This window comes from Salmo trutta, chromosome 15, assembly GCF_901001165.1.
Source record: "Salmo trutta chromosome 15, fSalTru1.1, whole genome shotgun sequence".
Lineage (NCBI taxonomy): Eukaryota > Metazoa > Chordata > Actinopteri > Salmoniformes > Salmonidae > Salmo > Salmo trutta.
The window spans coordinates 31,110,603-31,124,971 of NC_042971.1; the positions used below are offsets into that span (position 1 = coordinate 31,110,603).

Sequence of the window (14,369 nt, forward strand, 5' to 3'; positions counted from 1 at the left end):
GCAATGGTTTGACATTTGAGTCATTATTTCTAACATCGATAGTGCCTACACTTTCTAGTGCCGTTTTGAACTTCTAACACAATAGGGATAATAAGGGAGTGGTTTGACACAAGAGCAAGTGCTCACACCGCTGGAACATCTGGGTGGTATTCATTATGCAGATTCTGATGAATGGGATTTGTCAGTTGTGGTTTCGTTGCATTCAATGGCAACAAGCTGCTTGTGGATTTGACAGCTCTAATGCCGTTCCACCAAGACACTGCATTTCAATCTGATTGAATCTAGCCCTGAGATATCGAAGAAGTCAACTAGTCTAGTTCCACTGCATGTTTTCATTGTTCCCCTCTAACCTGGGACAACAGGTGGGTACAATTATCAGGTAGAATAGAAAACTAGCAGGGCGGTGGGAGGCTCTTCATGGAGGGTGTGACGTAAGCAAATACATTGAAAAGTCGCATTGTTCTAGAGAGATTTCCAGAGTTATCGAAACGTCACACCAGGGTAAGCCTACAGGAAACACAGTCCTTAAGTGTTTCTAAAATCCCCTATGGGGAAAAAATTATGTAACCGTTTGACTGCTAGGTTTTATAGCTCATACTGTGGTACTATATACCAAAAAAATACATGTAGTGTACATTCTGAAAGAGCAAAATGCACAGAACAAAGTCGCATTGTATATTTATTTAACAAAGAAAATGTAATACTAAACCAAGTAAACTCACTATCTGAAACATTGTCAGGAGTACATAAATTACACCCCCCAAAAAGTTGAACCACAAATAGAAACGGCATGAAATATTTTTTTGTAAAAACCAGATGGTTGATTAGAAATACAATTTAATTAAACATGAATGGCGATTGTACAGTAATGACATTGTCAAGCAGCATCTATTTTACAGATTTTGAAAGGCACAAATACTAGACCTTGCATCTTTAAAGTAACATTCATTACTATCAGAGATTCCGGTAAACTCACCAACTCTCTGCTCTTGATTGACCAAAAACGTTAATACATAGTTTGATTATAATTATTTCCATCACCACACTGATAAGGCAGGTCTACAGGCTCACTTTGACTTAAACATGTAAATGCTGAGCACTTGTAACATGAGAGAACTTGCAAAATCATCGGTTTGACAGTAATGGGTACAGAACACCTTATGAAATTTGAAGCAAGACCCAAGGACTGGCATTTGGGTGGGACCGCAAAGAGTTGCATATTGTAAAGGGAACACCTTTGCTTTAAGAGTTGAATTAATTTATGTATAAATTACATTTTCTGAAGCTTCAGGTGCAGGCTGGTACAGTACTTGATAATGGGGACTCTGACATGTCTATATGATTGTTAGTAACACCATGAAAAAACATTTGATGCTCTCCCAATAAGTTGAACATTAGATCCATTGGATTTGAAAATGTAACCATTGAAAAGTGTCATTTTACAAACAGTAAAACAGCAAGTGCAACTGCTTGCCATCCAAATGAGCCTTAGTATGAAGCGTAAAATTAACACAAAACAAATTTAAAAAAATAAGTGTTCAACCCTATAGTCCCCACCCAAGGTTCAGTCTCCAATCCGAAGGGTCCATTGTCTATCCTGGACAAACAACTTGACACTACAAGGAGAGAAATTGCCTCCTGTGCTGGACATTTTTAATTTAACACTAATTGTGCTTTTTATTCAGTTATAAAACTGACATAATGTACACTATATGTACAAAATTATGTGGACACCCCTTCAAATGAGTGGATTCGGCTATTTTAGCCACACAGCCATGCAATCTCCATAGACAAACATTGGCAGTAGAATTGCCTGACTGAAGAGCTCAGTGACTTTCAACGTGGCACTGTCATAGGATGCCACCTTTCCAACAAGTCAGTTTAAATTTCTGCCCTGCTAGAGCTGCCCCGGTCAACTGTAAGTGCTGTTATTGTGAAGTGGAAATGTCTAGGAACAACAACGGCTCAGCCGCGAAGTGGTAGGCCACACAAGCTCACAGAACTGCCAAGTGCTGAAGCGCGTAAAAATAGTCTGTCCTTGGTTGTAACACTCACTACCGAGTTCCAAACTGCCTCTGGATGCAATGTCAGTGCAATAACTGTTCATTGGGAGCTTCATGAAATGGGTTTCCATGGCCAAGCAGCCGCACACAAGCCTAAGATCACTATGCTCAATGCCAAGCAACGGCTAGAGTGGTGTATAGCTCGCCGCCATTGGACTCTGGAGCAATGAATCACGCTTCACCATCTGGCAGTCGGACAGACGAATCTGAGTTTGGCAGATGCCAGGAGAACGCTACCTGCACCAATGCATAGTGCCAATTGTAAAGTTTGGTGGAGGAATAATAGTCTGGGGTTAGCCCCTTAGTTCCAGTGAAGGGAAATCTTAACGCTACAGCATACAATGACATTCTAGACGATTCTGTGATGGCAACCGTTTGGGGAAGGCTCTTTCCTGTTTCAGCAAGACAATGCCCCCGTGCACAAAGCGAGGTCCATACAGAAAGTTGTCGGTGTGAAAGAACTTGACTGGCCTGCACAGAGCCCTGACCTCAACCCCGTGGAACGACAACTGCGGGCCAGACCTAATCGCCCAACATCACTAATGCTCGTGGCTGAATGGAAGTAAATCCCCTCAGCAATGTTCCAAAATCTAGTGGAAAGCCTTCCCAGAATAGTGGAGGCTGTTATAGCAGCAAAGGGGGGACCAACTCCATATTAATGCCCATGATTTTGGAATGAGATGTTCAACGAGCAGGTGTCCACATACTTTTGGTGATGTAGTGTACTTCTTTTAAACACTGGCCTAACTGCATCAGCCAGGTTGGAGAAATGTAGATACGAGGAGACAGTTTGTTTGAGCAGGTGAAGTAAAATTTTGTAAAGAGATATTATTGACCTCAGTGTAGCTTTTTATTAAAAAATAAATAAATTAAATGTCCACTTAACCTATTGACAATAGTGGGGTCAGGCCAGGAGACGGGCTGGTGGAGAGTTTCTTTGGTCCCACATTTTTGGTTTAAAAATGCTCACAACTGCTACCTAGATTATGTGGGTGGATATTTCAGTCACTGTTAAAGTTTGATGTGATATCTATGATACAGACAGGATCATAGATATAACATTATCACATCAAGCCACAGACAAACTCATTGTTACCTTTGGTCAAAAGAAAGGGACATGTGCGGTTGTGAAACTGGCTTGGATTTCAACTGCTAACATCACCACATAGGTTGCGTTTAACCAGGAAAAATATCAAAATTGGGCTTCCTTTGTAAACGGAGCCATATAGTTTCATAAATACAATGTCAATCGATGTAGAAAGACAGTTGATTACCAGATTGTCTGATCATTGCATAAACAAGTAGTTAAAATCCTAACGGACTATTTCAGGCCTAATATCATTTGAAGCAAGTCTGGGCGGAAGACCCTTTCAAACCCAGCATGACTGGAATGAAGGACACTTAACAGGTATAGTGGACAACCTTAACTGATGCATAGGCACATCGGTGAACACCAAACCTCTTCTACTGCTGCACTTCGAAAGAGACAGACCCCATCCAGTGGGGTCACACAGGCAGCACATTGGACCACAGTAGAAATGTGAGTGTCGCTCCCCAAGTTTTCCACTGTGACATGGGGGGCCGGTCCCCCCAATACTTTAAACAGTGCATTGTGGTCCTTGGCTGGCAGTGCCATGTAACTGAATGGCTTCTAAAAACCTATTCCATTCAGTTCAGTTAAATGATACACATGCCATACATACAGTATTTACAGGTTAATGTTTTGTAGTTTACAATATCACTGATTACCCAAGTGCCACATCTAACATTGGTGAATAATGTAATGTTTACTACATATAAATAGATGACCTAAGTCAGACTTAACGTAAAAATATATATTTTTAAACACACTCATGAAAGTAAGTAGTGCAATAGATGGTAGCCAATACATTTGATCCAAGAGGGCTAGTTAACCAATAGATGCAATGTATGGTAGCCAATACATTTGATCCAAGGGGGCTAGTTAACCAATAGATGCAACGTATGGTAGCCAATACATTTGATCCAAGAGGGCTAGTTAACCAATAGATGCAATGTATGGTAGCCAATACATTTGATCCAAGGGGGCTAGTTAACCAATAGATGCAATGTATGGTAGCCAATACATTTGATCCAAGGGGGCTAGTTAACCAATAGATGCAACGTATGGTAGCCAATACATTTGATCCAAGAGGGCTAGTTAACCAATAGATGCAATGTATGGTAGCCAATACATTTGATCCAAGGGGGCTAGTTAACCAATAGATGCAATGTATGGTAGCCAATACATTTGATCCAAGGGGGCTAGTTAACCAATAGATGCAATGTATGGTAGCCAATACATTTGATCCAAGGGGGCTAGTTAACCAATAGATGCAATGCATGGTAGCCAATACATTTGATCCAAGGGGGCTAGTTAACCAATAGATGCAACGTATGGTAGCCAATACATTTGATCCAAGGGGGCTAGTTAACCAATAGATGCAATGTATGGTAGCCAATACATTTGATCCAAGGGGGCTAGTTAACCAATAGATGCAACGTATGGTAGCCAATACATTTGATCCAAGGGGGCTAGTTAACCAATAGCCTCCAGCAACACTGTTCAAGAGTTCACTGATCATTCTGATGACACTAAAACCTCCCGAATCAAACCGTACAAAGTATTGTTCATTAATAAAGCACATCTAAAAAAGTTGCGCATTTGAACTCACCCGACAACTATTTAAACACCAAACGTTGAAAAAAAAGAAACAAAAAGAGGAATCCTCCACCTATTTTGAAAGTGTGTGTCTGTAAATGTTTGTGTGTATTGATTGTGCACAAACACATATTGTCCTGTGACCTATAGAGGCCATGGTTCAGTTCAGATGAGAATCTCCACCATGTCGTTGTCCTCCTGTTGAGGGGCTGATGTGGCCTGGGGGTGGGACTGCGCCAAGGCACGCCTCTCCAGGGTACTGCTGTGGAACACTGGTACATCTACAGAAACACCGGGAGAAGGTTGGTCAGTTGATCAAAGGGAACATCTACCCCCAAAACAAAGATTCGGCCTATTCCCCAATCCCCATATAATGCACTACTTTTGACCAGAGACACATAAGTAGTGCACTATAAAGGGAATAGGCTATTTTCCTTAAAGAAAACAATATCCTGCACACTATATTTGAATAGGCGATTTGACCCCATATTGCCCATCCAGAGCATCTGACCCACTCCCTCTTAACCTCTCCCCCCAGCTACTGCTTGGTTGAAACAAATGTGTGGTTCCTGGATTATTTCTTGAATTAGTCTCGTACCACGTCAACAGATTTTAAACAAAAGCCCATTTGCGTTTGGTTAGATCATTTTCCTAGAAACAATTCAGTTCAGCCTAAAGTGATGGGCTACACTGACAATCACAAGCGCCGTTTGCCATTCTGCTATGTTAGCGCTGCACATTGCAGAAGCATCCTCGTTGGTCACGTCTAGACTAATTGAAAGTTTATATTTCTCAAATTGCAGGCAGCGAACACTCTAAAATACTTGATATTAACTGGGTCTGGAAAAACTCTGGACTCTAAAGCATATAATTAGGACCTGTGGTCTGGACAAACTGCTGGCCCTGCTTGTGTCCACGGCAGACTACACTAATGTAGATTGCACTGTCCTACTGTACCTGCGATGCGGTCAGGTATGTAGACGGGGCTGGGGCTGGAGAGGCGGCTGGGCAGGGTCGTGCTCTGCAGGGCTGGGGTGCTGGGCTTACTGCTAGCCTCCTGGCTCTGGCCCTTGTCTGTCTGGGTGCAGCTGTCCCTGCTGCCGGTCTTAGAGTGGCCTGCTGTCAGGGGCAGGACCGGGGAGGGAGATGACGAGATGGACTCTGTCCTCAGAGAATCGGTACGGTACTCTGGACCCAACAGAACTCCTGAGGGGGAGGGAACAGAGAAGACCTGTTAGGCATGTGGTGGTGCTGGGTTACCCATAACAAGTTGTTTATTGATGCACATGGAAGCAAGTTGAAGTAAGATAAAATAGTCGACAGTAACAGACAGTGCATTCACACAACAATTAAGCAGGATTCAAATCAGCCTGTACCAGCAGCACAGCACCATTGATAATATTAAACTTCCCAACCTCCATCACCAGCAGACTATTACTCAGCCTGATGATTCAATGTTACTATTGTACTCTAAGTTACATTACAAACCCACAGCTGAAGACCATGTCAATGATACCCTCCACACCCCTTTGTCTCTCCGTCATCACGCTCTGACCCACATATCTCAGGGGCCTGTGAATCAACTTCCTGTACCCTCCCTGCCCTCTTCCTCCTAGCCAGACTTCCGGCTTTTGTCCCTCTACCCTGCATCTGAAATGACACCCTTATAGTGCACTACTTTTCACGAGCCCTAGGCTGAGTCTAGTCAAAAGTAGTGCCCTCCCTATGTCTGCAGTTCCAGTATCTAACCCACTCAATTCAAATGAATCCAAATATAACAAGGGAAAACTCAAATAGCCTTCATCGTGTGGCACATAACACAACCAAACCCCATTAAAACCAATAGAATTCTTACCCAGGCTGCCCTTCCAGCTGCTGTCCTTGCGCTCTTCTGTAATGGGGGAGCTGCTGAGGCCCAAGCTGTGTGAGAGCAGGCCCGAGCCGCCCGTGTTGGCGATGGACATCAGAGACTTGGAGGGTCGCATGGTGGCCGCGGCGTCCCGGTCCTTGTTGGGATCCTTCCTGGAACGCTGGTGGAGCACTTTGATCATGGCATCCTTCTCAATGATCTGGGCGTGCAGGTTCTTGATCCTGTGGGATGGGACATGAGTATAGTTCTTAAAATAAAAGGAAGTACAACATCCTGCAAAGTGCAGACTGCATTAATATTTGAATGTGATTGTGTTCTGTATGATCAGTGAGAACAATGGGAGTTAGACTGGATTTGACTGGGGTCACGGTTGCACTGAAGATCTAGGGTAAGTGGTTGTGTTAGGTTGTTAAGGATCGTGTCTGTACAGTGCACTGTACAGAACATGATTATTATATGAAAAGGATAGGTTTAATGCCTCTCTAGACATTTTGAAGATCAGTTGACCTGAATAGACCTGTGCAGAATGTGTCTCAAACACACAACTATTTACCTGCTTTCCATGTCTAGACAGCGGCGGTTGGCCAGCAGGATCTCCTCCTCCTCCTTCTGGATACGAGCCTCCACTGAGAGCTGCTGCTCATAGCTGCTGCTTGCGGAGTGGCTTATCACTGACGACGACGTGTCCCTCTGGGTGGCGACGGAGGCGGCAGCGTCTAAGGCAAACTGCCTCATGACGCTCTCCTCCAGGTACTTCTGCTCCCACTTGGTCATGTCTGCCTCCAGGGCCAGGATCCTCTCCTCCTTCTCCCTCAGGTGCTCCATCAGAGCCGTGGCGTTGTACTCCTGACCACTGCTGCTGCTCTGGGAGCCGCCTTGTCTCTGAATGGGTGGAGGGGAAAAGAGGCAGGGAGACAATGGGGGTGGAAGGTGTGGCCGTCAGTGAACATAATTATTCAAGAGCTCGACCGCCATCCAAGTGAGCAATCAACTCACATTCACATTTGTATTACCAATACACACAATTTCTGCCTACATCATGGCCTATAGCAACACTGGCTGGTAGAGAGGCAGGGCTCCAAGTATGTCTGTAGTCTCTGTAGACCAGGCAATCTGTCTGCTCCCAAAGGCTCTAATGGAATATACAGTACCAGTCAAAAGTCTGGACACACCTAGTCATTCAAGGGTTTTTGACTGATACTGTACATCGCTCTACTTCTCTCCCTTCCCCTCCGGTGTTCTGTCATCTACAACCTTTCCCCCACATTCCCAGCATCCTTGAGGACCTGGCTGCGCTCTAGTAATGAGAAAACATTATGTGGTGCCCCGCTTGGCTCTGCTCGGATTGAATTTAAGGAAGAGATCATCTCTGTTGGGACTGGGAGAGAGAGAGCCTGGAATTCTGGGTCAGGTCGCCCCGCTGACGCTGAATGCAGCTGAGATGCTGCACTGTCTCATAGGCAGGTTAGTGTTTTTCATCATGAATCTATTTCTGGAGGCCGTTCTATGGAGTGGTCACTAGCTGGCACAGCCACAAAGTCATAACATCAGATTTAAAGTTAACTCTAACCACACTGCTAACCCTAATGCTTAACACTAACCTTAAATTAAGACCAAAATGCAAATTTTTCTTTACAATATAGCCAATTTTGACTTTGCAGCTGGCCTATCTAAGGGGAAATTGCTCAGTTCTACCTTCAGGACCAGACTCATGACAATAAACATCAACATGCGTCTCAGTGTCTTTAACGCTGTTTATCCATGTATGAATCTGTTATTCAATGCGTTTCTATGCCCCCCCCCACTCCAGTGAACGTTTAGTGTTTTTGTCCTAGCACAACACAGCTTCAAATAACCAACTCATCATCAAGCTTTGATCATTTGAATCAGTTGTGTAGTGCTGCGGTAAAAACTAAAATGTGGCCCCAGGACCGACTTTGGGAAACCCTGCCCTGGAGGAGTTCGAAAGGACCTTTGTTTTGAAGTGTCTGACCTATCAGAGATATGAGAATGATCAGGAAACTTTTTTTTGACACATATTTAACCCCTTTTTTTAAGCTACTAAACTACTTCCATATATATATAATATCAGTCAAAACTTTGGACACACCCTACTCATTTCAAGGGTTTTTCTTTATTTTTACTATATTGTAGAATAATAGTGAAGACATCAACACTGAAATAACACATATTGGAATCTCGTAGTAACCAAAAGTGTTAAACAAATATATTTTATATTTGAGATTCTTCAAAGTAGCCACCCTTTGCCTTGAAGACAGATTTGCACACTCTTGGCATTCTCTCAACCAGCTTCATGAGATAGTCACCTGGAAGGTATTTCAATTAACAGGTGTGCCTTGTTAAAAGTACATTTGTGGAATTTCTTTCCTCCTTAATGCGTTTGAGCCAATCAGTTGTGTTGTGACAAGGTATGGGTGGTATACGGAAGATAGCCCTATTTGGTACACGTGTTATTTCATCATTTTGATGTCTTCACTATTATTCTACAATGTAGAATATTATATTTAAATATATTTTAAAAAATAAAGAAAAACACTTGAATGAGTAGGTGTGTCCAAACCTTTAACTGGTACTGTACTTCCATTCATTTTTTAAACTGGTCCCAGGCTGCCTTCAGGTGAGTGTTGTGAGGCTTGTGGGCGTTCTAGAGCAAACCAACCGACATGAACGTGTTCGTGAGAGGGTCACCTTAGTATGTAGCCCAAACTGTTCAGACTTTTTCGTGAGATGTTGTGGATTGAGACGCAGACCATGCAAAAAAAAAAAAGATATTTCTATCTTAGACGGATTTTGCTGGGGATTTTTTAAAAATTCAAATTAGATTTTCACGGGGCCCCGGGAATTTACTCAAGTAGGTTAACACACCATGTGTGTCTGAGTGTGTGTGCTTCTCTCACCTGCTGCATGCGCAGTGACTCCAGCTCCCGCTCCAGCCGTGTGCGTAAGCGGTGCTCCAGCTGCTCTCTCTTCTCACAGGCAGCCTGGAGCTGGGCTAGGGCCTGCTGCATGCGCTCCACCTTCTCCACATATACCTGCTTCTTCTTCAGCTTCAGCCAGGGAGACAAAACATAGACAGGATGTGGTCAGGGCACAGACAGGAAGTAGACAGGAAGTGGGGGGTTTGCATTCCATTCTTGAAACCTGCTCCTCCCTTTAACCCGACTTGTTCACTCCCCTTCTGACTGGGTTGGTGAAAGCAATGGTTTCCCCTTGTTTGCACCACAATATAATTGCTCTCATCTAAGGAATGAAAAGACAGGAGTTGAAATACGGCTAGGGAGGAAACAGGGAAACAGGTGAGACTTTTTCACCCATGCCCCCCTTCCTCCAAACATCCAGCACCCAACTCCAACCTCCCAATCCAAGATAATGCAGTCTGTATCCACAATACCCATGTTTCAATGTCCCTCTGCACTGCAGCCCCTTTGAACTGCAGCAGGAGCTGTAATTGGCTCTACTCAATGGACTGATTTAGCTCAGGGACACTCTTCTTTCTTTAAAAAGAGAGGAAAAGAGAGAAAGAGAGGGACAAATAGAGGAGCATATACAGAGTTCCCACACTGACAGAGAGAGCAGGCCAAGAATCTGGCACTGTTCAGAGCTCTTTCATGGCAGATATAAAACTCCAACTCAACAGCCTTTGTTCAAGGAAACAAGCGTGGGTTTGTGGCAGTGCCGGGCAGAAGTGGAACAGCCCTGTGCTTTTTAGGACACTCCAGGTCTGTTTCCTGCTTCGCTCGGCCCCAACTGGCTCACTAGCCGTCTGGGCTATTTCAGACACATTACCAGCCAACCAACAGAACCAACCAGCCAGGGGTATCAAAGCTCAGAGCAGCTCCACATGAGAGTTTTATCCAGGTCCACCCAGAGGCCAGTCTTTTGGGCCATTCCTCTGGCCTCTAGGAGGCTGGGCCATGAATGATGTTTTGAGTAAATATATACAACCCATTTTGCAGTCGTTTGTCTTATCTTTTAAACAGTCCAAACCAACCCCATGAATCACAACTCAACACATACCAGACCCCGTCTTCAGCCAATGACATCATCAATACCAGGTGATAGGATGGATGACACTGTGGTTCAATACTAATATTCTCAGGCTATCAACCTTAATGGTGACACAACCAGAGAACATACTAGAGGTCGACCGATTAATTAGGACTGATTTCAAGTTTTCATAACTCGGTAATCGTAATTTTTGTATGCCGATTACATTGCACTCCACGAGGAAACTGCGTGGAGTGCAATGTTACGCGATTGCAGCAAGGAGCCAAGGTAAGTTGCTAGCTAGCATTAAACTTATCTTATAAAAAACAATCAATCTTCTTCTGTTAATTTATCATCGAATCACAGCCTACTTCGCCAAATGGGTGATTTAACAAAAGAATATTCACGAAAAAAAATCACAATCGTTGCACAAATGTACCTAACCATAAACATCAATGCCTTTCTTAAAATCAATACACAGAAGTATATCTTTTTTTAAACCTGCATATTTAGTTCAAATAAATTAATGTTAGCAGGCAATATTAACTAGGGAAATTGGGTCACTTCTCTTGCGTTCATTGCACGCAGAGTCAGGGTATATGCAACAGTTTGGGCCGCCTGGCTCTTTGCGAACTAATTTGCCAGAATTTTACATAATTATAACATAACCTTGAAGGTTGTGCAATGTAACAGCAATATTTAGACTTAGGGTTGCCACCCGTTCGATAAAATGGAGAACGGTTCCGTATTTTCCTGAAAGAATAAACGTTTTGTTTCCGAAATGATAGTTTCTGGATTTGACCATATTAATGACCAAAGGCTCGTATTTCTGTGTTTATTATAATTAAGTCTATGATTTGATAGCGGTGTAGGCGGCAGCAGGCTCGTAAGAATTCATTCAAACTTTACTGCGTTTGCCAGCAGCTCTTAGCAATGCTTGAATCACAGTGCTGTTTATGACTTCAAGCCTATCAACTCCTGAGATTAGGCTGGCAATACTAAAGTGCCTATTAGAACATCAATAGTCAAAGGTATAGAGAGAAATAGTCGACGTGTCATAATTCCTATAATAACTACAACCTAAAACTTCTTAACTGGGAATATTGAACCACCAGCTTTCATATGTTCTGAGCAAGGAACTTAAACGTTAGCTTTTTTACATGGCACATATTGCACTTTTCCTGTCTTCTCCAACACTGTTTTTGCATTATTTAAACCAAATTGAGTATGTTTCATTATTTATGTATTTTATTAAGTTAAAATAAAAGTGTTCATTCAGTATTGTTGTAATTGTCATTATTACAAATCATTTTATTTATTTAAAAAAAAAATAATAATAATAATAATAATTCGGCCGATTAATCGTATCGGCCTTTTTTGGTCCTCCAATAATCGGTATCGGCGTTGAAAAATCAATCTGTCGACCTCTAGAACATATTGTAGCTAGATTATTTTACACTCAACAGAAACTCATACCTTGTCCACCAGGGGGCATAAATATACCCTCATTCAATCAACTGAACTAATGCCAGGAAGTATTCAAGTATCCAAGACATTTCTGATATCACCTATTCATGAAGCAACAGCGAGAACATCATGGCTGCGTTTACACAGGCAGCCTAATTCGGATCTTTTTCAAATATAATTGGTCTTTTGACCAATCAGATCAGCTCTTTTTCCAATAATTGGGCAACATATCAGAATTGGATTGCCTGTGTAAACACAGCATATGACAGTCAGATCCTCACCTCCTCCTCCAGTTTGACTACTTTGGCCTGGGCGTTGTTGAGAGCCTGGTCCCTGATCTCAATGTGTCGTCTCTGGTCGTCCGTGGAGGAGTGCAGGGAGTTCAGCGCTATCTCCAGCTTCTCCTTCTCACGCACCGTCTCTTTGTCTGGGAGACACAAACAACACACTGAGGTCTAGCCCTTTAAAAAAAGTGATCTTCCTTTCATTTACTAAAAATAATTCTGTCATGAGGTGACTTTTTTAAATGGCATTCTCCATATTAATTCATCTTAAACAGTGTTTTGTGTGTGTAATTTTTGTTCCAAATATGCAACCTGTATTGAATAAGTAGTGTTTTTACAGTACATGAACCCCAGACCCTTTGCCTGGTTCTTTTTCTAACTGATGAGGCCACACAGAGGTATGTTCAGAGTGGATGTAGAATGTCAGAGAGGCTTGGTCTAGCCTGGCGTTCCCTGATAGTGTGAGTGATTTGCTCACTCTGGGTGAGTAGCTGAGAGATGGTCTTGCGGTTGTCTTCCGTTCCCTCCCACTCCTTAGCAGCTAGCTGCTTGTTGGCAGTATCCATGCGCTCTGCAACAGAGAATGGCATTGCCAAAGTCAGGTCCGAGCCAGCCTGAGGGCCTAGTGGCCAAAGAGACACACACACACACACACACGTAAACACACAAACTTGTGCGTGCGCACACGCATACATAAATATGCTCTTATTTTTGTAAATCAAATATTTGCAGGAATTAGATCATAATATGGCAACACAACCTGGTCAAACGGGAATAAAGCTCCTTAAAGAGAACACTCATAAATTCCATGTAACCAGCCTCTAGTTAATATGCAGGATATGCGTGGTAGGTATGGGGATTTTGGTGCTATTAAACAGCTCAAACAGACTTTCAACATACGGCTCTGTGATTGTGTAAATGTAGCCGTACAGCCCATGGAATTAAGGGAATATGGAGGTGGAGAGAATTTATAATCCCCTGAAGAGAATTTAATAGGCCCGGAATCGACGTGGAAACGGCTCTAAGTTCTTAAGATCCCAGCCTTCGTTCCACTCACATTAAACGCCTTGGGACCCGGTTGCTTGGCAAAATGGAGCAAGCAAAAATAAAAATCACTTTATATGCGCACATTTCCCCGCAGAGGAGTTGGTGGTCATCATTCGCTTTGGAGGACAACTTTATTATTTATAATTTTAAAACATGGTGCAAATTCATCACATACTAAATATATATCAGAATCAGTACAACAGGCACCAAATATTATTTAGTGTCCTCTTGATACCCACTCCGGTCCCACAACTCTTCAACCTCCTAACCCTCCCTAAGCCACCATCCCATGTACATACAATTACTTATTGTAGGTAAACTACAACCAAAAAGTAAGAAAGAACTGAAAAGTATGGTAAGAATTGAGTCAGGAGAACATTGTCCTGGAACAAAACACGCCATTATTTCTGGGCCAAACGTTTTAGGTGACACGAGCAAATTCACACAGAAATGTGAGTCATAGATCTGTCATTCTCATTGAAAGCAGGTCTAAGAAGCGGTAGATCTGTTGTATGTGCGCTATTTCTATGCTTTCCGTGCTTAAGTTTCGTTTTTGCTTCTTTTACTTTCAGTTTTCTACATCTTCAAACAGCTGAAAATACAATGTTTTGGATTATTGAACAGATATTTCACAGCGGTTTAGATGGTACAATGATTCTCTACACTATACATTGCTTGTTTTGTCACAAACTGAAACAAGGCGAACTATTAGAATTTTAGCAACCAGGAAATGGCGGAGCTATATCTGCATTTTACACCTTTAAAATAATATTTTGTTGAGTGTTAAGTCAACTAGGCTGGGCCATGAAACATACAGAGAGCATTCCAGAAACAAATATTCAGTTGTTCCATTTCCATTCCGTGTTTCTCGAAACACAACAATGACTGGGGTATACGTTTAGCCTAAACCCCCAAACGTGGAGCAAGATCCATTTCACATGTGTACGGCT

At 42.7% G+C, this 14,369-nt stretch overlaps 1 protein-coding gene across 7 annotated transcripts in view; it reads right to left on the reverse strand.

Annotated features, from left to right (window-relative positions):
• Positions 1-2,770: 2,770 nt before the first annotated feature.
• The window catches only part of LOC115148806 (angiomotin), a 48,102-nt gene continuing 36,503 nt past the window's right edge, over positions 2,771-14,369 (reverse strand). For all 7 annotated transcript variants that reach the window (XM_029691051.1, XM_029691056.1, XM_029691053.1 and 4 more), the window contains 7 exons: positions 12,851-12,943; positions 12,370-12,515; positions 9,532-9,681; positions 7,167-7,495; positions 6,599-6,834; positions 5,701-5,949; positions 2,771-5,024 (listed from right to left, as the gene is read on the reverse strand). In XM_029691051.1, the coding sequence (XP_029546911.1) occupies positions 4,909-5,024; positions 5,701-5,949; positions 6,599-6,834; positions 7,167-7,495; positions 9,532-9,681; positions 12,370-12,515; positions 12,851-12,943 (1,319 nt within the window). In that variant the 3' untranslated portion in view covers positions 2,771-4,908. The remainder of the gene's footprint in view (positions 5,025-5,700; positions 5,950-6,598; positions 6,835-7,166; positions 7,496-9,531; positions 9,682-12,369; positions 12,516-12,850; positions 12,944-14,369) is intronic.